General features: G+C 46.5%; 1 protein-coding gene across 2 annotated transcripts in view; it reads right to left on the bottom strand.

The window, feature by feature from the left end:
* Positions 1–24184, bottom strand: part of ADAMTS9 (ADAM metallopeptidase with thrombospondin type 1 motif 9) — a 143954-nt gene that overhangs the window by 61639 nt on the left and 58131 nt on the right. For both annotated transcript variants that reach the window (XM_030569560.1, XM_030569561.1), the window contains exons 15-27: positions 23877–23994; positions 23511–23606; positions 16263–16429; positions 16017–16146; positions 15013–15139; positions 11273–11483; positions 9914–10078; positions 8316–8480; positions 7207–7326; positions 2883–2987; positions 2578–2745; positions 2084–2371; positions 359–520 (exon numbers count right to left, since the gene is read on the bottom strand). In XM_030569560.1, the coding sequence (XP_030425420.1) occupies positions 359–520; positions 2084–2371; positions 2578–2745; positions 2883–2987; positions 7207–7326; positions 8316–8480; positions 9914–10078; positions 11273–11483; positions 15013–15139; positions 16017–16146; positions 16263–16429; positions 23511–23606; positions 23877–23994 (2022 nt within the window). The remainder of the gene's footprint in view (positions 1–358; positions 521–2083; positions 2372–2577; positions 2746–2882; positions 2988–7206; positions 7327–8315; positions 8481–9913; positions 10079–11272; positions 11484–15012; positions 15140–16016; positions 16147–16262; positions 16430–23510; positions 23607–23876; positions 23995–24184) is intronic.

Raw genomic sequence — 24184 nt, 5'->3', positions numbered from 1 at the left:
GAAAGTGCTAAACACCAGCCCAGTGCTTTTGAAGATGTCTGAAGCTGGACACTAAACTCACTAGAGCCGGTTGACATAATTCAAATAAGTAGTTTCTCTCTCAAAAAATGGCCTTTTTAAAATAGAGTTTTCAAAATCTGCCATTGTCTGGAAAAGTTTCTGTAACATACTTAACTGAAAACATTATCAGACACTTTACAGAACAGTTTCAGCTCCCAAGAACTCGAGTTTCCGGAAATGAAACATTTTGCTAATCATTGCCAATATTTTTTTCTTTCCTTTTTCAACTCCCTGCCCCCCAATTGAAAACCTTGGCTTATGTCTTTAGAGAGACAGGAAAAGGTTCACTGGCTCTCACCTCTCCCCAGCTGCCATAAGCCCACTGAGGACAAGGGCCAGATTCACATGATCTCTGCTCAACAGGTTTTGCTTTCTCATCACAGTTACTTGCAGTATATCCGTTTTCATCCTGGCACACCACAGCCCGCCGCTGGAATCCCCCAGCACATGTACTAGAGCACTGCAAAACACAATGACCCGTAAAGTCCAGTTATTGCTTCGCTTTCACCGGCTCTCCTGAAGGACCATGAGCACACTCAGCTCTGGGAGTGCGTTCGCGCAATAGGCAGCGAAACTCCCACCTCTTGCCAAAGGAGCTAGAGTCGTTAGAAAAATGTAAAGTCTCTGGTATTAGCATAACTAACATCCTTTTACCTTTGCAGAAAAAAACCAGTGGGTGCTCAACACCCATTGGTAGCCCCACTGATCAGCTCTCTCCCCTCCCTCCCAGCGCCCTCCACCCGCCACAAATCAATTGTTCAGTGATGTGCAGGAGGCACTGGGAGGGAGGGGTGGAGCGAGGGCAGGCACACTTGGGGGAGGGGTGGGAAGAAGTGGGGGCAGGGCCTGGGCAGAGCGGGGATCGAGCAGCCCCAGCGAAATGAGGAAGCTGGCACCTGTGCTTTGCCGTCTACATAAATCAGGCAGAAAAGCCTGTTGTTACCATCAAATCCCCCACGACGCTTTAGGCCCCAGTTCAGCAAAGGAATTATGCCTGGGCATAACTAAGTGCCTGACCTATTCCATTGACTTCACTCACATATTTAAAATTCCTCCCACACCTCATCACCTTGCTGAAGTGGGACTTTAGCATGCACTGTTTCAAATCTGAGTTTCATTGTTTGTGTTCAGAGAAAAAATAAGTTAGCCTCAACTGGAGTACTGTGTCCAGTTCTGGGCACTGCAATTCAAGAAAGATGTGGAGAAATTGGAGAGGGTCCAGAGAAGAGCAACAAGATTGATTAAAGGTCTTGAGAACATGACCTGTGAAGGAAGGCTGAAAGAATTGGGTTTGTTTAGTTTGGAAAAGAGAAGACTGAGAGGGGACATGATAGCAGTTTTCAGGTATCTAAAAGGGTGTCATCAGGAGGAGGGAGAAAACTTGTTCACCTTAGCCTCCAATGATAGAACAAGAAGCAATGGGCTTAAACTGCAGCAAGGGAGGTTTAGGTTGGACATTAGGAAAAAGTTCCTAACTGTCAGGGTGGTTAAACACTGGAATAAATTGCCTAGGGAGGTTGTGGAATCTCCATCTCTGGAGATATTTAAGAGTAGGTTAGATAAATGTCTATCAGGGATGGTCGAGACAGTATTAGGTCCTGCCATAAGGGCAGGGGACTGGACTCGATGACCTCTCGAGGTCCCTTCCAGTCCTAGAATCTATGAAAGTCTCAGTTGTGTTTGGTCACTAACCCTTAGCAAGGAGCAGAGCTGCATTGCTCCAGGAGAAGACCAGGAACCACATGGTGACTCAAAGGCACTATCTGATCCCTAGTTAGTCCTTGACCTCAGGGGAAGTAATGCTGCCAGCCCTATGCCTGGCAGGTTACTTACCCTGCCGTGTCTTCTGGTGCTTTGAAGGAGCAGAGCTAACAATCTACCCATATGCATGGGCAGAGGAATAGATGGCCCATATAGGTAGTGAGTGCAGGGGAATGAGGTGGTACCTAATTGCACATTTGTGCGGGGGGAAAAGGAACGCAGGGTTCATAATTTGGCTTGAAGTAAATAAATTGACACTTACAGCACCCCATGGGCCAATTCTCCACTGGTTGCCTCCTGGTATGTGCGCAGGGCCAGCATTCTGATTTAGATTTTCCCCTGGGTGGGGTTTCGGTGGATGCTCCGGGTATGGGAAAGGGTGGATTGGCCTGCCGGAGTCATGGGTGTTCTGACAGGAAGAGACAGAGCAATCCTGGTCCATTGCCGGGAGATCATCTGGATCGCATTCACTTCTATCAACCACCTGGTCGCTGAAATTCAAGCAGACTACCTGCCGCGTTGCTTTACCTTGGCCGCATGTCACTGAACACTGCATTGACAAGTGGAAACGAAGACACTTATTTCCAGCCTGGAGAGATGCTTTTTAAAATGAAATCACTTGCTAATGAAAAGAAGTTGAAACACTTCAACTTCCTTGCCTTTCACCTGGATGACAGAGTACATGAGAAATATATGAACTAAATTGAAGGAACAGGCCATATAGATTATATTGTGGTAAGAACTGGATTTGCTTACAGAACTCCACTCCAGGGCTTTCCATTGTCCACACGGCGTTACGGAGCACACTTCTGTCGCTGAAGGCTTAGGGAGGTGAAAACAGGCGGCTTCATCAGCCACTGAGCCCTGATCATCACGACAGCTGACATATCTCATCCTAGTACCTTTCCCACATGTCATAGAGCACTAGGAAAGATCAACAAGTAGTTTAGTGAGAAGTCATCTCTTGTTGCGCGACATCACAGACTTTGGGATAAAAATCAAACCAACGATAACTAAAAATGTGTCATCTTATAAAATGTAACCATTGACCACACACTTACGGGTGTCCAAGATCCAAATCTCCATTGTGTCCTGTGAATGCTGGGCATAGATCTTTTCGTTTCTGGAGCAGCTGGATGGAGAGGACATGCTGCTATTTCACAGTCCTAGCAAACAAACGTATGAGAGGAAATGAAAAATATTGGATTATTGATTTGCAGATGCTCCAGTTAAGTAATTTCCCCAATGTGGTTAAGAAAAAAGGAAAAATATACAGTGCCCAACAATCTGTTATTACAAACTCTTCACTTCAATAGAAGCAGGTTCTGCTCTCAGGTCCTCATGACAGATCTGCAAAATTTGAAATCAATACATTGCAGGGGAAGAGGGGAACTGAACTGCATCCAGCTTTTGATTTGCCAGTATCCTCAAAATTACCAAACCTCACAATCATATGTCATCTGCATTTATGATGAAGAACTTTCAAAGAAAGGAGTTTTGGGGACAAGAGTAGATATTGTCACCAAGAAGGCATTAGGCGTTCCAACACCTAACAGTTTTCAATGGCCATTGGGCTCCTAACACCCTTAGGCACTACTGAAAAATACCAGCCAAACTAATTTTTTTAATCACATGAAAAAATTGGACCTGGAGCAAATGTACACAACATAAGTCACGTTGGTTTTGGAAAGAAAGAGATGAATTTTTAACCTTCCTCAAACATGTTCCAAATAAGGAACTGCCTGGTCAATGTCTTATGCCGCTTTCAATCAGGCTTTCACAAAGCAGTGTGGGTGAGAAGATGGAGCACTGAACTGGTACTCAGGAGCCATGGGTTCCATTCCTGCATCTGCCACTGGCCTGCTGGGTGACCTTGGGCAAGTCACTTCACCTCCCTATGCCTCAGTTTCCCCAATTGTGATCTAGAAACCCCCTTGTATTGGTGAGTGAAATGCTGAAATCTCTGCCAAATGTACCTTGACTGAAACAGAGAGTCCCGAGTGTATTAAATGTAATAAGGAATCCAAAATAACTGGAACAGAACATGGAGATGGAATGTGACCTTTACATATTGCCCATGAGGAAAAATGCTTCCATTTTGCGAACTACATACTTTTAGCATGTACTCTCCTCCTCCGAAGTAAGACACTGTATTCTGCACCTTTGCAGAACTTTTCCTATTGAATGGCATCCAGATACCATCCACACTGTGACACACAGAGAAGCTGGATTTGGATGTAGGACTAGACTGTGATTCTATCCTTCTGAACTGGAAGCTTGATAAACTGATTGGACAATCTCAGGAGTTCTGAGAGCCAGAATTGGTGAGGTCAGACAGGAGCCATCAGTATAATCTGAGCTGCTTCTTGTCTTAACTTCCTTAACATCTTTGGAATTACTGGAAAAGGAAGGAAAACCTACATCTTAAAACGACAAATGGTAGCTGTTTCTTCTGTGCAGGATTTACCAACACACGAAAGTAAGCTTCCTATATGGTCAGGGCGATGAACCAATCAATGGGATATAAAGCAGGAATAATTGAAGCTACCATACCAAATTTGGTGCATCAAATGTATTTGTAATAATTTCTGATCCAGGATCTGAACCTCTTTTCTTTTTTGGTATGAGGGGTACCCATTCTGTCACTTCTGGATTGATTACATCATCCCCTCTTGATGCATAGTGCTCTCACGAGATTAGTTACTAAAACGGAACTGCAAGGGAGGCAGAGATTGAAACTGAATGGTGTAACCATCCTCAATACGTGAAGAATCCACTGTCACCCAACCCTCCTGAAAAATAGACAGATGGGAACCAGAGCGAGGGAGGAAAAGGTATAGATCCTTGTAGATTAATCCAAGATCCTTGACTGTGGCATCAAATCGGATGCTTTTGCATATGTCCTGATTGGGAGTTTACCAAAGAGGATGATGGATCAGTTCTCTTCTTTTGATATCTCCATCTCATCTAGGATTGGTCAGAAGATCTCTTTTGATAAAAGTATCAGAAAAGTGATTCCTCTATCTCGTGGAAGAAGGGTGAGGACAAAACTGCTTCCTTCTAAATACTAATATGTCTATAAACTCAGTGATATAACAGTGGATCTTGAGCCTTTCAATAAGTGAAGACACTCATCCATTATAGTACTAAACAAACTGTCCATCGAATGGCAAATCTTCAATGGTCGCCTGTACTTCCTTAGGCAAATCTGATGCAGACACATTTCATAGTAATAATAGCTCTAGCCTCTGGACAGACACCAGTATCAGCAGTGTCCAGAGCATCCTGCAGTGTGGTTTTAGCAATTAAGTGACCTTCTTCACAGATTGATCTAAATTCATTTGTAATTTCTACAGGTATCTTGTTCTTAAAATCAGACAGAATGGCCCATTGAAGAGTATCATATTTAGACAGCATGGCTTGATAATTAGCTATCCTAACTTATAAACACTGAGGAATAAATTTTCCTTCCAAAGATGTCTAGTCTCCTTGATTCTCTTTCTTTGGGCGTTGACTTTCCTATTTGTTTTGATTTTGCATTTGCAGCAGTAACAACAAGTGAAGATGGAGTAGGAGGAGTATAAAAACACTCTAAACCCTTGACTAGTACTGGATATCTATGATCAGCACACTGCGAACTAGTGGAAACTGAGACAGGATCTTTTGCCAGATCTAAAATTCCTTCATTTATAGGTAGCGTGACTCTCCTCTGTGATGCTGGTTGTAAAGCACGGGCAAGTTATGTATACAGTAACTCGAGTTCTTCAAGATTGTACTAGGGGAGCTCCATGTCAGGATGTGTGTGTACAAGCATGCTCTTGATTGGAGCTTTTTTTTTTGGTCAGCAGTGCCCTAGGCATCCTTGTAGTCTGGTAGGAGGGCATACAGGGCGAGGAAGACCCTCCGCTGCTCCATTTTCTATTCATGAGCCAAGAGGCAAGGACAGCGGAGAAGGAGGGTGAGTAGTGGAGCACCCACAGGGACAAAACATCTCAAAAAAACCCTCCTGCTTCTCTACGGGTAAGTAACTGCTCCTTCTTCGAGTTATTGTCCCTGTGGGCAACATGTAGCCTGCCCACACTCACCAGCCACCGCAGCTTGCTGGGGACTGAGGACAGGGCCCTGCTGGCCAAGAGTCAGCATGCAGTGGGGGGCTGCGCTGATGGAGCAGCAGGGGGGGCAGCCGGCCCCATGCACTGCAGCTTTGCCTCGTCACCAGCCTTACACACCCATCCCTATTGCCGGCCACTGGACCCACAGGACCCACCAATACTGATTTTGGGGGGGCTGCGGGAGAAACAGATAATATGGGACAATTTGCCCGTTTTTAAGAAAAAGTCGGGACACCTGCAGGACGGCTTAAATACGGGACTGTCCCTTTAAAAATGGGACCTCTGGTCACCCTAGGCATGCTGCATAGTATAGAATTGACACTAGGAAGCTCACTGTGGCTTCGACGTCAAAAACAGAGCACGTGACAATTACAACAAGGCTGTACACATCCATTTCATGGCATACGTACACGTTCAATCCTCACCAGATCTGGCAGAAATACACACTGGAACCCCCTGCCCGCTGCCAGGTTTGCTATCAGAGAGCATTGGAGCAGAACAGGCATAGCCTACAAGCTCTGCTGCTCTTGCCTGAGATCTGCCAAAAACCACTCAAGCTGGCCACTGATGGGCCAGCTACACTGCAATTAAAACTCCGGGGCTGGTCCATGCCAGCTGAGTCAAGCTCACGGGGCTGTTTAACTGTGCTGTAGACATTCGGGGTCAAGCTGGAACCCAGGCTCTAGGACCCTGTGAGATGGAAGGGTCCCTGAACCAGGGCCGGCTCCAGGCACCAGCCCAGCAAGCAGCTGCTTGGGGTGGCCAACGGTGAGGGGCGGCAGGTCCGGGTCTTCGGTGGTGAGTCCCTCACTCCCTCTTGGAGTGAAGGACCAGCCGCCGAATTGCCGCTGAAGACTGAAGCGGTGGTGGTACAGCTGCAGATTGCGGCTTTTTTCTTCTTTTTACTGCTTGGGGAGGCAAAAACCCAGGAGCCGGCCCTGTCCCGAATGTCTGCACCTCAGTTAAAGAGCCCCACAGCTCAAGCCCTGTGAGCCAAGTCAACTGGCACAGGCCAGCCACAGGTGTCTAACTGCAGAGTAGACCTTACACCTTCAGCTGGTATAAATTAGCATTGTTCCACTGAAGTCAGTAAAGCTACGTTGATTTGCACCAGCTGAGCAGCTGGCCCAGGGATCTTCAAAAGAGTAGACCTTTGTATTGATTTACTAAGCCAGGGACAATTAATAAAGAGGAAAGGCATGCTTATTTTATCACTCTCACAAGAGGCAATGCCACGATGGGAACAAGAGATGAAGAGAAGTGTAACATTTACCTGTGTGTCTGTTGGCCGCGTAGCGGCATTACACGCATTGTCATCCACTACTGAGACATACGCACCGATGACACATTTCACTGCTCTCATTTGGTAGCCCTGCCCACATGTCATTGTGCACTGGGAGGGGGAAAAAAATAAGAAAGACGCGCACATGACTGAATAAAGATTTGACCTGGAAAATATTAAGTGGGGTAGTGTATTCGAAGAGCATCATTTCTTTCATAATATCCACCAAAAGTAAAAAAGCCTTTTTCTTCTACTTCGATCATTTCAACTTAAAAGTAGGTCAAAGTTAATTCACTGCTTCCGTCGGAATCCTGCATGCTTCATTTATCGTCTTCAAATATGGATGTATGAGTGTTTAAATGGATTTCCCATTCTGTGGGATATGAATTTAGTATAATCCCTGTCACATTGCTTTGCATGCAGACTGTGCAAACTTCCAGTAACATACCATGATCATGAATGAAAGGCATTATGCCGATCAGTAATTTGTGAGGTCTAGCTAACTTTTTTTTTAAATAACTAAATCATAAAAGTTACAGCTGCAATGGAAATCAAGATGACAGAATTCTCTGGAAGAAATGGGCACAGATTGCTTACTTTCCCCTCTGTGGAAATAAATTTGAAACACAACAAAAACTAAGGCAAAATTTTGAAAAAGGGCTGCAGAAAGTCAATGGGCACTGCACTTATGAAAATCAGGGCACTTCTTATTTAAAGGAGGTAATATTGCCTAGTGGATAGAGCACTGGCCTGGGATTCAGGGAATCTGGGCTCCAGTTCCAGCTCAGCTGTTGGATGACCTTGGCCAAGTCATGTCACCCCTCTGTGCCTCAGTTTCCCCATCTGTAAAATGAGGGTAGCAATACTAACCTCCTTTGTATAGTGCTTTGAGATGCCAAGCACTGTATCAGAGTGGGTATTACTATTATTTAGGTGTCTAAATATGGACTTCGTAGTCTAAGCTTGGAAACCCATTTTTGAAAATCTTGGCCAATCTATTAGAAACACAAATGAAATTTCGCATGGTCCTGCTACTGCTGTCAGCTCAACAACAGACCACTCATACCAGGAGCTGAAGGAAACAGAGTCTCTTACGTTACCTGTCCCCAAGGTCCTACTTGCCACGCTGCACACTCCTGTTGCTGACAGGTCTGCACAGAATTGGGCTTACTCTCCGGATCACAAAACCTGTCGTTTAGTCGATCTTCTCCAAACTGGCACCAAGTCTGGCGATGTTTGTGCCCTTTCCCACAGGTTACCAAGCACTGCAAGGAGCAAATCGCAGAGCCGGGGTCAGATCCTTAGCTGGTGTCAATGGAACTATGGCGATGGACAGCAGTGGAGAATCTGCCCGTGATATTAAAACCAGACCAGAAACCGCCACCAAACAATTGTTTGCTTAGAGGCGTGTCTTTAACTAGGAGGAGCTGGTTCACAGCACCGACTAGAGCTTAAAGAGAACTAGGGGGGGTCAAAAACAAACATACAGGGAGGGTTGAAAATAACTTCAAGTCAAAGAACATGGAGAAATATCAGGATTATTATTAATCATCCTTTTGGGTAAATCAATGTAATTAAGAATGTACAGTCCAACTCATACATGATCTACAGTGTAACTTTTCCTCTGCGTTGCTAACTTATGTGAGGTTGGCTTTCTAGAACTTCTTAAGAAGTGCCAGAAAGCAAAGGAGCAAATGACGGATGCTGTAGCATGAGGTCCAAAATGGGAGGTGTGCTGGGGAGAAAGGGTGCAGAAGCCCTTGCCTCCAAACCAAGCCAGTGCAGAAGGCAGCCATGATTTGTCTCCAAGGACCGAGGAGTCTGGAAGGCCACAGCCAAGCACTAGCCGGGCCTCAATGAGGACAGGAGTGCCGGCAACATCTCTTCAAAGATGTAACAAAGTGCTCCTCTTTCCATGTTCCCACCAGCCCAAGCTTTCCAAAGGCATCACAGCTCCAGGGACTGATGCTCTCTCTTCCTGCAGCATGTCTCATGTTCTTAGGCACCGGAGCAGGACCAAAGCCCAAAGTGTATTCACTGAGGGAGTTTTCCTCTGTCATCTCATTTATGTGACTCCTGAAATAACACGGCCCCTGGAGAAGTGAGTCCTGTTTAGACGAGCTACTGGGGTTTGCATTTGTGGAGCTAGGAAGCAGAATACCCTTCTCCATGAGTCCCGTCAAAGGTGACAAAGCAGCCCTGGAGCTGAAGTAATGCCTCATTTCCCTATTGTAGGCACATGCTTTCCAGAGAGAAAAAAGGCCAGTGAAGCTGGAGGCTTAGGACCAAAGACACTGCTTCCCCACTCCTCCCTCTATCCTGGCTCCCAACTTTTCTTGTGTGCGGGGGTGAAGAGAGTTCCTACAGAGCAGAGGGCTGATCCCCCAACGGGCATAGGACTTGGTGCAGCAGCTTTCACTCCTTTTTCACAGCAGAAACCCAGTGGTTCCAATGTGCCCCCTCTAAGGGAAAGGATCTGGTCTTTAGTAGCCGTTCATTAGTCATGGGTAAAGACAGGCACACCAGTGCAGGCTGACTACTAAGTGCAGTGCTGTACTCGGGTCGGTCCCAAGATATGAGACACACAAGGTGGGCGAGGGAATATATTTTATTGGACCAACATCTGTTGGTGAATGAGACAAGCTTTCAAGCTCCATGGAACTCTCCTTTCTTTGGTTTTAAAACACTAGACACTTACTTCTGACCAGTCACCTGTTTTCCACTGTGGACACAAGTAGTCACTACAGTGCTCTACAATGAGCTTCTCCTGCTGGCTGCATTTACTGTCATCCAGTACATCACTGAGGGTGTTAACGCAAATGGCTCGTCGTCTCCTTGTGCCACCACCACAACTTTTAGAGCACTGAAAGAAAGAGAAACTCAGTAAACACACATAGGAATTGTACTCTGGGCCAGGCCAATAGTCTATGTAGACCTGTTACCTGAACTAGATGCCCAGAAGGAGATGCAAGAACCCTCATAAAGAACAACTGCACAAAAGTGTCCCCATAGGGCAAGTTTCTTCCTAAGCCCAGGCAGCTTATGGCTGGTCTTGACCAGAAGTACAAAGGTTAGTATCCCTTATATATTCTTTTTTAAAATCTTACCAAGCACAGTAATATCTTGTGGCAATGAGTTCCACAGGTTTCATTATGGGTTGGGCCAAAAAAGAATTCCATTACAAGTTTTAAATTTGTTGCCTTTCAATTTCATTCAACTGGTGTCTCTTTGTACTTGTATCATGAGAAATGGTAAAAAGCAGTGGCCTGGTTTAACTTTTCAATACCAAACATTGTTTTCAGGACTTTGGAACTGTGCTCCGGCTCCACTCCAGCTCCAGGCAAAAACCTGCAGCTCCACGCTCAGCTCTGGGCTCTGCTCCAAAGCCCTGATTGTTTTACATCCTCTACCATTTATACCAAGGTGCGTTTACACTACTTGGGCACTTCACGTGGCCTCAAGATGTGTCAATGCCAAAGGAGTGTAAAGGGGCCTCAGTATAAATGAAGATCACGGTACACAGTATTTTAAAAAGTCAAGTTATTTATATTGCAGTCATGAAACAAAATCTTGTCTTTATTTCAGTCTGCATGCTAAGACCACACACAAACTCTTACTGATGGTGCTAGCAGCTGTATGTGCAGAGAAACATCAAGCTCTGTCTTACAGACATCGGAGGAATGCAGAAAGCAATGGCGGATGCGATACTGGGCAGCTTTGGATCCAGAGAACATGCTGAAAAATCAGCAGAAACGTCACTGTTTCCCAGTTCCATGTGCTGTTTATAGCTACCAGTTTCACAGAATAGGTCCTCCTGATGACGGATCCATGCAGGACTGACCGACTGTAGCGCACATCTAATGCGCTATTCCAGTACAGGGCTTCAAAGCAGCAGCAGAGTACTGCAGGACACTTTCCAAAGCCACTTTTATTACTAGCTTAGGCTGACCAAGTGCCTGCCCCACCCAAACATTTGACAGAGAGCTGCCAAGAATACATAGCCTGGAGATTTCTACTTGAAATAAGGGAAATTTCACCACTCAGGTGACATACTTACATCAGACCAGGCTGAATAACGCCATCCTCCTACATTACAGTCTCCAAAGCATTTTTCCCTAGTATTTGGCTTGGTTTGGCCATTGCAGAATCGGTCGTCGACTTTCTCTGTCTTCCCTTCTGACCTACTGTACTTTGTGCAGTAGACATCTAGCGTTCGGTATCCCAGCCCGCACTGCGCAGTGCACTCGCTCTTTCTAGCAATATGCCACCTGGGCACAAAAAGCCCCCCCCAAAAAAACCATCAGTAACTCGGCCAGTTTTATGCTATCTAAAATAGTAAGCCTGGAAGAGCACGGCAAATGCACCTGGTTTTGAGAGGAAAAGTAGAAGCAGAAAGGGTTGCTGCTTTTTAGTATCCTATGTGTATAATGCAGTTAGTATCACATTACATAAATAAGGCATGTACGTACTTTAATTACACAAGTTTTTAACTCATTACACCACCACCCAAAGCTTTGCATCTTCGAAGTGCTGTCTAAAGCATTAGCTAATTACTCCTTGCATCACTCTTGGGATGTACAAATGTATTATTGGCCCCTTTTTACAGATGGGAAAACCAAGGCAGTGAGTTTTAATGACCTACCCAAGGTCACAGATAGAGTCAGTGGCAGGGCAGGATTAGAATTCAGGGGTTCCTGGCTTCTAGGCCTGTGTTCAGACCCCCAGACTATGCCTCACCCTCAGAAAACCAAAAGCTTTCCAAAAACACGACATCAAATGCATTAGACTGTATGGGCATGAAGCATATATCAAACGTAATTCCATGGAGCAGAATGCTTTAGTAAAACTTTCAGCCCTCTGAAGTGGAACCGAGTGATTTGTGCACTGGTACAAGATAGAGTTCTATCAGGGATTAAAAAGCGCTTGCTCTCAGCTGGTGGGACTCTGGTCCTGGCGTTCGCCAGAGTGGCTTCTACTGCAGCGATGCAAAAATTAAGGCCATTTTAAGTGAGACCCTCAGGGTTTTTGTCCACCTTTCGGTTCTTGAACACATTTTCCTATCTACAGCCACATCCTCATGCTTTAGTCACCTTTCCTACCCTGAAGCTAGGAGATTCAACATCCTCCTTTAAGACTGAAATGGCAAGAATGCAATGTGTGTGGCATTCTCTCGAGAATACTCCAGAATCACCTCCATGCTGTTTCCAGGCTGGAGAGCTAAGGTCCAGATGTTGCTGCTGTGCCTGGACTTTTCCCATGTGGTTGCATTAAATTTATGTCCACATATATATGGTGCAGTTTTCACAAGGCACCAGAGGTCCAATTTTCACAGTTCCCATGGACTTTAGCTGGAGCTATAGGTGCTCTATGCTTTTGAAAAAAAAAAACACAGGCTCCAGATCTGCTTTCCAATGTTTCGATACCCGCCTCATGACTATAATAGATCTGTGCATGTGATGGGAGATTTTAATTCACACTATTAGGATTCCTCACTCCAGAGTTTGGGACTAAAACGTTTTCCATTATAAGGACTTGATATAAATATTAAATTATATCCCAGAGTGATGGATGGATGGCAGAAAAAGCATGGTTCAGTTGACGGGCCACTGGCTTGGGAAATTGGAGCCCTGAGTTGTATTCTTGGCTCTGCCACTGATCTGCTAGGTGATCCTGGGGAAACCCATTCACCTTTGTTTCCCAGCCTTTGTATTTACCTTGCAAACTCTTTGGGGGCAAGGTTAGTCTCTTAAAGAGCCGTTAATACAGATCCTAGCACAATGAACCCCAGACCAATAATAAATAATAATAATAATAATAAAGAAATGCATGTTTAGTCCTAAAGGCTTACTTTGATATTTGGTCATGAGCATTTGTGTTTATTCTCCCATCAATGTACTGAGGATACATGCAAGTAAATGACATTAATGTGATCTACACAGATATACTGCCCATGCGTCAGAGAGGGACTAGGCCCCAAGGCACTGAACGTTTTTCATAGCTATTGGGTAGAATCCTGCCTTTGCAGAGATGCACCTGCAGATCTGGGAGCAGAAGTTGGCCTTTCAAACTCTTTTGAGGGTGTTCTCCATGTTCCTCTTAAACATCCCCCATCCACACTCCCATCCGCTACACATACACACTCTTCTGGGTTTTATCCAAGCCCCCACACTAAGGATCATCCAATGGAGACATCATTTTTCCAAGTGAGGACTGCTAAACTGGTCTGCCTGTATCACTGCCTCTTCACCAGTTGTCCCCAAACCTGTAGGAGGTGCTTGTGGTTACTTCACTACAATTGCAGACTGGCAGGATATAACATGGTGAATGGGGCTTGATTACATGAGGTCCTGAGAGCCCACTTGGGACTTGAGGGCACTCAGCACCTCGCCCAAGCACCTTGCAGAATTAGGTCCACGGGAATTAATTAATGTTGACTGAAGTCAATGGAATGAGTCCCACTGACTTCAACAGTTATCGGATCAGAGCCCAGATTAGAGTCTCCTGTGTAAAAAATGCAGAGCTCCTTAACTTGGCCACAAAGCCAAACTCCAGCAGAGTAGCTAGGAAAATAAAATAAAGATCTAGAGCCAGTAGCTCCTGATGTACAGGTCAGTCTCAAATCTGTTATCACTTTCCTAACTTTGAGTGTTCCCCCCTCTGGAGCTTCCAAGCTGTTGAAATGGCAACTGAGTCACCTTTCAGCTGTTACAATGACAACCTGAGAGGACCATCACATTCTCAGTTGGCATCTAGATAAAAACTAAACTGGCCCAGCAGCAGCCACTTAACCCCCCCTCTGCCCTCAATTTAGTGGTGGCATCTCCATCCACAGAGGTTTTTAAGGGCCGGCTTGACAAAGACCTGGCTGGGATGATTTAGTTGGGCGCTGGCCCTACTTTCAGCAGGGGGTTGGACTAGATGACCTCCTGAGGTCTCTTCCAACCCTAATCTTCTGTGATTCTATGAAAAGTGTAAAAGTTAAACAGGTCTAGAAATAATGGTTCTTTCAGAAAGCTTCCCTCCCTCCCCCAAATCTTGTCAGAGGCAGTTGTTTGGCTAAGGCCCTTATCCAGCAAAACACTTCAGCACATGCTAACTTACAGCTCACGAATACTCCCGCTGACTCCAGTAGGACAACTCACATGCTTAAAGTTAAGCACATGCTTAAGTTGCTTTGCTGGATTTGGACCTACTTTTGTTTGTTTTTAACATTTGCAGACTGCTTCTCCTGGGAAGACAAGACCATCATGCAGTTCCCAGCCTCGTTGATCAAGTCAGGGTAGGACTCACAGGCTTTTGTCTCATGTTTCTACATTTTGCAGCATTGAATAAAGGACGTGCCCCTTGCAGTTAATGCTTCTTTCACCACAGAAAGGCAAGCTGAAGTGACGAGAGCAAAACACGTCCTGACTCCCTCCTACAAAGAAGCCAATGTGCACCATTAACTTGTGGCAGAATTTTCATAGAATATCAGGGTTGGAAGGGACCTCAGGAGGACCTCTAGTCCAATCCCCTGCTCAAAGCAGGACCAATCCCCAGACAGATTTTTGCCCCAGATCCCCAAGTGGTCCCCTCAAGGATTGAGCTCACAATGCTGGGATTAGCAGGCCAATGCTCAATCCACTGAGCTATCCCTCTCCTACATTACTCTGCAGAAGCCTACAAAAGCAATGTTATTGTCTGCTTCAACTAGCGTAGTTCACTGAGAAACAGGGAACCACAACAGGTAGTGAAAGGAAAGAAGACTAGGCAATCAATATATGGTGTAATGTATATACATGACTGAGTAGCATGCACCTTAATTCACATTCTGTGCTACAAGGCTCAGTTACTGGAGCAGGTTGGGGAATTCGATCACATCTTTGATCTGACACCATGAGTTGATCAGATTCTCTCGTACAAATGGGTTTCCTTTTTCTTTCCCCTAAACAGGAAAAAATACATTTTTAAACACATACAGGAAGTGATCCAATCTAGTCTCTCTTTCTGTTTTCAAAATAGCTTCTTAAAAATTCAGATTGTGCTCTGCAAATCTATTTGATCTAGGGGATCCACTACAGAGGTGAAATCTGCATCATGAACTCAAAAAAGATCCAGCTTATTTAGATGGACTTTAGTACAACTGGTGAATGAGAGAGAGAGGTAGTGTATAAGAACATAAGAATGGCCATACTGGGTCAGACCAAATGTCCATCTAGCCCAGTATCCCGACTTCTGACAGTGGCCAATGCCAGGTGTTTCAGAGGGAATGAAGAGAACAGGTAATCAAGCGATCCACCCCGCCACCCATCTAGAGGTACACAGAAGTACAGAGACAGATGCTCCTGAATGCTCACCCCAGCTCTGACATTGACTCCCGCTGCAGGTCTGGGAATGAGAAGGAAACTCTGTGCCTCAGTTTCCCCATTACAACACTGCCATACCTCATAAGGTTGTTGTGAGGCTCAGTGAATGAATGTATGTGAAGCGCTTTGAAGATGAGAAGCACCAGAAAAGTGCTAAACATTATCAGCTGGCATAAGGCAGCATAGATCATTCCACTACTACAGCTTATGGAAATGATCAAACTCATATAGGGTGACCAGATGTCCCGACTTTATAGAGACAGTCCTGATTTTTGGGTCTTTTTCTTATATAGGCTCCTATTACCCCCCCATCCCTGTCCCGATTTTTCACACTTGCTGTCTGGTCACCCTAAACTCATATGATAGAAGAAGCTCAGAGAAAACAAGTGAAAATGCATTTATTACCCAAAGTCCAGAAAATGCCGTGACTGATTTAAAATACTCTAAAGCACATACCTTGGCAAAGTTTACTGCAGGCTTGCCACGGGCCATAGATGTTCCAGTAATACTGCTGAGGTTTGTCTTCAATCGGGATATTGAATGTGTATCGAACATCAGGGTTATATAAATTACCCACTGATAGAATCTGGGGAAAACAAAGACACACACGGATAAACTAAAATCATCCAATCAATATCTGTGGTATTTTCACTCAAATAAAACCCAGCAGAGGTGCATTTGTGTGAAGGAAGTACACTGTACCTGAAGAATGATTTCTTGCTCAATGCGCTCCGTGGAATTAATCCTTTCGATTGTATTGTCTGAGCCACTGTATTCGATCACAGCATTCCCAACTTTGATTTCCCTTTTAAACATGCTGACGACAAAGTCTCCATTCAAGATGAAGGCTCCATGGCTGTTTGATAAGGCTGCGCAAAACAGGTACAAACAAAACCCCACACTCACATAAGTAACTCACGGACGCTGAAGCAATGTAGATCGAGCACTTGATTTGAGGTCCCATATACACACATTTTAAAATTATGGGGTCAGACCTCTGCTGGTGTAAACCGGTGGTGCCGCATTGGCTTCAGTGATTTCCCTCCCTGATTTCCAGTGGCGGAGGAGCTTGCCCATACGGTTTTGGAAACACCATGCTTGACATCAGTGGAAGCGGAGGGAGACTCCACATATTACAGGATCAGGCCCTTAGGCTGGAGTCATTGCCCCATGGTGGAGCCCAGCAGCCAGGCAGCAGGGTCAGGTGAGTCAAAGCAGTGATACAATTTTGCAGATTTTGAGACTTTTTTTGGTTAAAAATCCTTATTTTGAGCCCTGCAAAATGAGTTGTTTTTGGAGGCGGGGAGCCAGTAGCGTAGCTGGGGAGGGGGAAGTGGGACAGTGGCCGCTCCCTCACCAAGCATAAGTGGCACCTTTTTAATTTTACTCACCCGGGAGCGGAAAAATAAAAAAGGCGCCACCCGCTGCAGCACTTTTACTGATGGGGCGGCTCTCCAGGTCTTGGGCGGCACCTCGGCGGCGGGCCCTTCACTCGCTCCGGGTGTCCTGGGCGGCACCTCGGCGGCGGGCCCTTCACTCGCTCCGGGTGTCCTGGGCGGCACCTCGGCGGCGGGCCCTTCACTCGCTCCGGGTGGCTTGGGCGGCACCTCGGCGGCGGGCCCTTCACTCGCTCCGGGTGTCCTGGGCGGCACCTCGGCGGCGGGCCCTTCACTCGCTCCGGGTGTCCTGGGCGGCACCTCGGCGGCGGGCCCTTCACTCGCTCCGGGTGTCCTGGGCGGCACCTCGGCGGCGGGCCCTTCACTCGCTCCGGGTGTCTTGGGCGGCAACTCGGCGGCGGGCCCTTCACTCGCTCCGGGTGTCTTGGGCGGCACCTCGGCGGCGGGCCCTTCACTCGCTCCGGGTGGCTTGGGCGGCACCTCGGCGGCGGGCCCTTCACTCGCTCCGGGTGTCTTGGGCGGCACCTCGGCGGCGGGCCCTTCACTCGCTCCGGGTGTCTTGGGCGGCACCTCGGCGGCGGGCCCTTCACTCGCTCCGGGTGTCTTGGGCGGCACCTCGGCGGCGGGCCCTTCACTCGCTCCGGGTGTCTTGGGCGGCACCTCGGCGGCGGGCCCTTCACTCGCTCCGGGTGTCTTGGGCGGCACCTCGGCGGCGGGCCCTTCACTCGCTCCGGGTGTCTTGGGTGGCACTGAAGCTTCATTGCTGAAATGCTGCTGAAGACCTGCGGAGCGAGTAAAGGTCCCGCTGCCAAAGTGCCGCCGAAGACCCGGAGCGCCACACCATCAGTAAAAGCGCTGCAGTGGGTGGTGCCTATTTTTTTCCACTCTCTCTGTTCCCACCACCTGGCTATGCAACTGCAGGGAGCTGCTGTAGTTTTCAAAGGAGGGGATAGGGAGCAATAAGCAGGATAGGCCTTTTCTGGTTCCAGGCTGGGACTGAGAAGAGGAGCCTCCCTCTGTGGGAAGACGCCTCGGTTGTCCTAACTCACGTTAGCTGGGGGAACAGCTATGGCTTTCTGACAGCCTCCTGCATTGAGAGGATTTCAGGCCTGGGAACACTCTATCCCACAATAGTGTCTCTGATTTTAAATCAAGATTGGATGTGTGGCTACATGTTGACGGAAGTTTGGCTGTGCATGTGTGTGTTCCTTCTGTGTGCCACCACCCCAGCCCTGCGCAGACAGCTGGCATGGCAGATCTCGAGCAAATCGCCCAACGACCACAAGCTCCGTTAAGGGATGAAAGCAATCTGCTTTGATCTGTTTGCTATCACTTAAAATCTATCTTCCGTAGTCAATACATTTTTTTTGCTTTGTCGAAACCAGAGTGCCTTTGAGTGAAGTGTCTGAGGAAAAATCTCAGCTCTGTGAGCAAAGGCTGTTGCATATCTTTCCCACATTGAGGGTAAGGCAAACTTTATTAATGAGCTTACATTGTACAGATCCCTGTGCAGGGCAAGATGGCTAAATTTTGGGTTTATTATGCTCTAGTGCGGGGGGGTGTGAGCCTGGAGAGCTGGGAAATTGTCTGTCTGTCTGAGTGGCTTAGGTATAGGATTACTAGACAGCAAGTGTGAGAAATCGGGCAGGGGGTTGGGGGAAGGTGGAGGTAATAGGAGCCTATATAAGAAAAAGACCCAAAAATTGGGACATCTGGTCACCCTACTTAGGTACAGCACTGAGATAGCTCAGTTGGGTGTATGGCGCCACCTGCTGTCCTGCTGGGTGACAACAGGGCCTGGTGAGGCTGGCTGTGTCTCCAGCAAAGCGGTGTGAGAAAAGGGCCAGCCCAGCTCGGGGGTTAGAGGGGTGCAGCGGTCCCCCTGGGGGTGACAACCTGTCTGCACCCTGGAGGTGACAACCAATCACATGCTTTTCTGAAAGGTCTGCGCTAGGAATTATTTGGGGGCAATTCTCTGGCCTGCGTTACACAGGAGGTCAGACTCAATCACAATGGTCCCTGCTGGACTTGGAACCTATGAATTATTTAAAGATTATCTTGTAGATCCTCTGCCACTAAAACCCATTGGGTCTCTCAAGGAAGAGGAGCTGGAGGACAGCGGCAGTGACAATACAACTGCTGTGCCTGCAGCTGAGGACTGCTCCTGCTTATTGTGGTGTGCCACAGCTAGGGGACATTTACACTGCACACCCCTTATGGCGGTGCATAGAATAGAGACACTGCATGGCCCCCTAGCACAGATGCAAAACAGCTGTGTGGATGGTGAGACACTGTGTGAGCCAGTAGAGTAGAGACACCCCTGAACTCCTCAAGGATCTACCCTGCACCTGCACGGGTCTCTACACGCCCAAGCAGTGCCTCCCCCATCTACACAGCTATTTGTAGCAGTATCCCGCTGCCTGCCCACTGCTGGAGGTTTTCCTAGCCATACGGAACGCTGGAAACTTCCCTCCCAGCAGGGAACGACTCTGCCAGTGGGGAAAGGCTCCGGCAGCTCCCCATGGCGGGGAAAAGCTCTGGTGGTGGGAAGCTGCAGCGAGCTATTGGAGCCTTTCCCCATTGTCTCCCCGCTGCCAGAGCCCTTCACTGTCACGTGTAGCTCCACACTACAGGTAGGAGGCTTCTCCCTGTGGCGTGTAGCTACACAGACCCAACAGGCCACTGCCGGTGGGGTACAGGGTAGACAAAACCCTTCAGGGAAGGTGAAATTTCCAGCTCGAGTGAACATACCCATCCTAGCTCCGAACAAGAGAGTGTGCTAACACTAGATGTGTAGGTGGGGAGGCGCGAGCAATGAGAGGGGCTTGTCATGCTGAGTACAATCCTAGCAGAGGCCCTAGGTCCACAAACAGGGCAAGTAGCCCTTCCGGCTGCCATGGCTACACTGTGAGGTTTAGAATGTGAGGCAGGCAGAGCTAGCATGGGCATGCCTGGCTGCACGGGAAATCACAGCTTCCAGCTGCCGTATAGGCAGACCCTACGTTGGTCCCAGGCCTTTCAGAAGAAAGGCGGCCTGCTGGAGGTTGCTCCTAAAGACTGGGAACAGGCGGGGCAGCAAAGAGGTACGAGCTTGGTCTCTTTAAATGGTACACATAAACTGTACCTCAAATATTGCACAGATAGAGACAGGGGCTGGGCAAAGTTGTTTGCTGTAAAGGTTGTCAGATGGTAGAACCTTTGCATCCTGCATTTAGGTGCATCGGTAGGGTACGCTGCCTGGATTTCACCTTCCAATGGAGTTCAGCCAGCAGCATCTTTTTGTGTTTTATTCCAGGTCCTGAGGTATGCAAAAGCACTGACAGCTTAAAGCCTAACTGCTTTCTAAAAGGACCGGTTTCCTGCAAACAGCAATCTGCTGCACAACTTCACACTAATGCGATTAGGTAGCTAATTTCCTAAGTTAGTTTCCCCACCATTTCACCCATCACAGCTACATTACTACAAAGGCTCTCTACTGTAAAACCTAAAGCTACCATCAAAACATGGAAGGAGGGGTTGAAACATAACTAGGAAAGAGAATAAAGCAAATGATTGCTCAGCAGCTAACACGTACATGGCCAAAGGAAAATCTCAAAATGCAGGGTTCAGCCCCGACCGAATTCCTCCTACTGTGACTTAACACTATTAAGCAGCACTAAAACACATTAAAGGAATCCATTCCATTTAGTGCACCTTCCTACAACAATAGGGAGACCGGTTAGACATCACAGACTTGATGACAACATCAAATTCCTCCTAGATTGTTATGTAACTACTACAAGGTCCACAATCTCCAGGGCCTAAGATTTCACACAGTGAGCTGCGAAATGAGTGTTCACATGCACACTTTTCACTTGCTTTTATTCAGGCCTGATAGGAAAAGCTGTTTTCCTAGCAACATTCAGTTAAAGAAATCACAACTGGCCCAGACCTTATACTCTACGCTGCAACATTAAAGAAAATTTGACTTCATGCTTCTCAAGAAGATTAAAGCCCTCCAGAAAGAACTGAGAGGTTCTTCTGGGCACAGGGGCCTGGCCGGGGTAGACTGTTCTGAATACACAGCAGGGAACTATATACATGGAAGATTATTTTTCTAGGAAAGAGAAGAACAGGGAGGAATCTCTCCCTCTGGGGAAAGACAGAAAGTGTTTGGAAAGTTTTACAGTTCTCTTGGTAACAAAGCTTGCAGATTCATTCAGTTTTGCTTAATTAGACACTTGTAAACATGAATTCATAATGGACATAGCCACAAATTAATGGCAATATGTATATAAGGGCAAAATACCTTGAATGGTCCCAATCCTGGAATCAAATCCATACAGCAGGACCCTACTGGGGCACAGGGGTTCACCGGCATGGACCAACTGTCAGGAGTAGGGCCCAGGGCCCACTTGATTTTGCATTTCCTTTCCCTGCACTGTATTCTCATTGGCAAGATTCTCTAATGACTGCAAAGGAAATATTTTCTACATCTCAAACCATGCAGAACACCATCAGGCCACTGATTTTCTTTAGCATATCAGGCTAGCTTGAGCCCTCCAGGGCCTGCTGGACAGGAAGCGTGACTCAGAAAGTCACACCTCCCCCTGAGTCTCCTCTTGCTTTTAGCTCACTTTCCCCTTCAGGACTGCCCAGCCTGACTCTGCCAACTCACTTGTAGGGAAAGGGTGGCTCTACCCACTCACTTATGGGGCACAGAGTCTCTATTGTCTCTCCCCACTCCTGGAGTTATGCCATGCTGGGGGTGTTCCTTACACCCCACTCTTCCCTTGAGCATCTGTGTTAGGATACAGGACAATCTCTCCCATAGTAAATTGAGGCCTAAGTAGTGATACTACCAAAAAAAAAATCCATGGGTGAAATTAACTCCTGTACACAAGGCCTGTCCATCATGTGTGTCCTACTTTGAGGGCTTACGTGGAACTTAAGCGCTGCAGGGGTTACATGCCGGCCCTGTGCACAGGGATGAACTTCACCCCAAGTGAAGACAATATTCCACAGAATCATAGAATATCAGGGTTGGAAGGGACCTCAGGAGGTATCTAGTCCAACCCCCTGCTCAAAGCAGGACCAATCCCCAACTAAATCATCCCAGCCAGGGCTCTGCCAAGCCTGACCTTAAAAACCTCTAAGGAAGGAGATTCCACCACCTCCCTAGGTAACCCATTCCAGTGCTTCACCACCTTCCTAGTGAAATAGTGTTTCCTAATATCCAACCCAGACTTCCCTCACTGCAATGTGAGACCATTAACTCCTTGTTCTGTCATCTGCTACCACTGAGAACAGTCTAGATCCATCCTCTTTGGAACCCCCTTTCAGGGAGTTGAAAGCAGCTATCAAATCTCACCTCATTCTTCTCTTCTGCAGACTAAACAGTCCCAGTTCCCTCAACCTCTCCTCATAAGTCACGTGTTTAAAATAACACTAATCATTAAAGCCAACACACACAGAGTTATTTTTTTTAAATCTATTACAATAAAAAACAACCTAACAACAAAACCAGCCTGTTTTGACAAACTGATTATTCCGCCTTTGGAAAACAAGACAACGCCTATTGTCCAAAGAGGGATCCAGATAAATGCGAATGAACCACAGAGCTGCTGACCAACCCAAACAAAGGATGTGTGCAAAGGAAGAGAAACAGAGCCACAGTACGAGCACTCTGCAAATCAGCAGCAAAACTTCCTGGACTTCAATGTGGCCAGGATTTCACCTATCTCAGGATGAAATTCACAGCTGTGCAAAGGGCCAGCATGAATCCTATTGGGGGGAAACAGCAGGGCTGAAGTCGAAGACAGGCCTTACTGGGCATCTGCCCAGGTATCAAATTCACCCATAGGTGAATTCCCGCAGTGCTGGATTCTGCCATCCTTGCTGTCCTCACTCAAGCCATACTATTTCAGGAGCAAGTTACTGCTCTGCGTGAACTCGGGGTTAGAATCTTGCTGTCGTGTGTGCGCAATAGCTAAAGGTGAAGTTACCATTATAACATATCAGTTTAAATAAAACCAAGATGCTTAGGACCTGATTCTCGTTTACACTGCTCTGGCAGGGGTAAAGGGGAAATAGTGTAAATGAAGCTTAGGCCTGTTATCTCCCAGTGGAATAGTAAAATATATATATTTTGGAACAATCCCTAAAAATCTGTATAGAATTTCCATTGAAACCTTGTAAACATCTCTGTCTTTATACTCCAGCAAACGTAGCTTATGAAGAGATCTGTGTACTTGCTCTGGGACTCCGTAAATCAGAGCTCAATTCCTAGCTGTGTCACAGACTTCCTGAGTGACCTTGGGTGAATTACTTAATCTCCCTTACTTCCTACCTGTGGAAAGGGAATACTACTATTTCCTGATCTCACAGGGGCATTGTAAGGATAAAGTAATTAAAATTTGTTAGCCTCCCATGTACTACAGCAACAAGGACCTTATAAGTACCTAAACACAGATAGGAGAAGCAAAATTAAGGCTAGCTGAGAAATATTCCTTAGCTGAGAAAGGGCCACATAAAATAGCATGTGTCTCTACATTCTAATGGGCATTAAACTTACCAAGGTAGTTATCATCTTCTGGTTTCCCTGAGTAACTGTGCTGTCGCACATCAATATTTGTAGCACCAGCAGGTATGCGTACCACAGTGTTATAGCCTAAAAGATTGAGCAGAAAGTCAAGACTATTCCTCAGCCATTCCATTTACTTTTTATGGGAGGAGGGAAACATCTTTAAAGATTGTAAATGATCAGGCATTACACAAACCAAATTTTTCCTGGAAGGGCAGCATAAATAGTTACAGAATAGAATATACCAAAGCTAGAGGGATTTTGCAGCTTACATGCGTGTTTTCATAGACTGTATGTAGTTAATGCTTTTATAGGCTTGCATTTTTCTCTATAAGTTTTCTGGTGATAGAGTCTTACCATAATGCACTGTATTAAATGTGCCTGCAACAGTTTTGCATGAAGAATTATCGCCACCACAAACGCCACATTTGTCTCTCCTTGCCTTGGAATTTAGCACATGATCACAGCCAGCTTGCTATAAGAAAAAAAGTTAAAAACTAGATTGAACAAATATTAAATAGGACAGAATTTACAAATCTCCTAATTAAATCATATTAATCATCTGTGTACAAAGACCACCGCCAAACTATTTTTCCCCCCTTTTCCACATGTTTAGTTAATGTACAGTGTAACCATCTTACATTGAAGCTGTTTTTAAGCAGAGA

Source organism: Gopherus evgoodei, chromosome 7 (assembly GCF_007399415.2).
Source record: "Gopherus evgoodei ecotype Sinaloan lineage chromosome 7, rGopEvg1_v1.p, whole genome shotgun sequence".
In the NCBI taxonomy this organism is placed as follows: Eukaryota; Metazoa; Chordata; order Testudines; family Testudinidae; genus Gopherus; species Gopherus evgoodei.
Note: the sequence above shows the minus strand (reverse complement) of the source record. Positions and strands in the feature narration are given on the sequence as shown.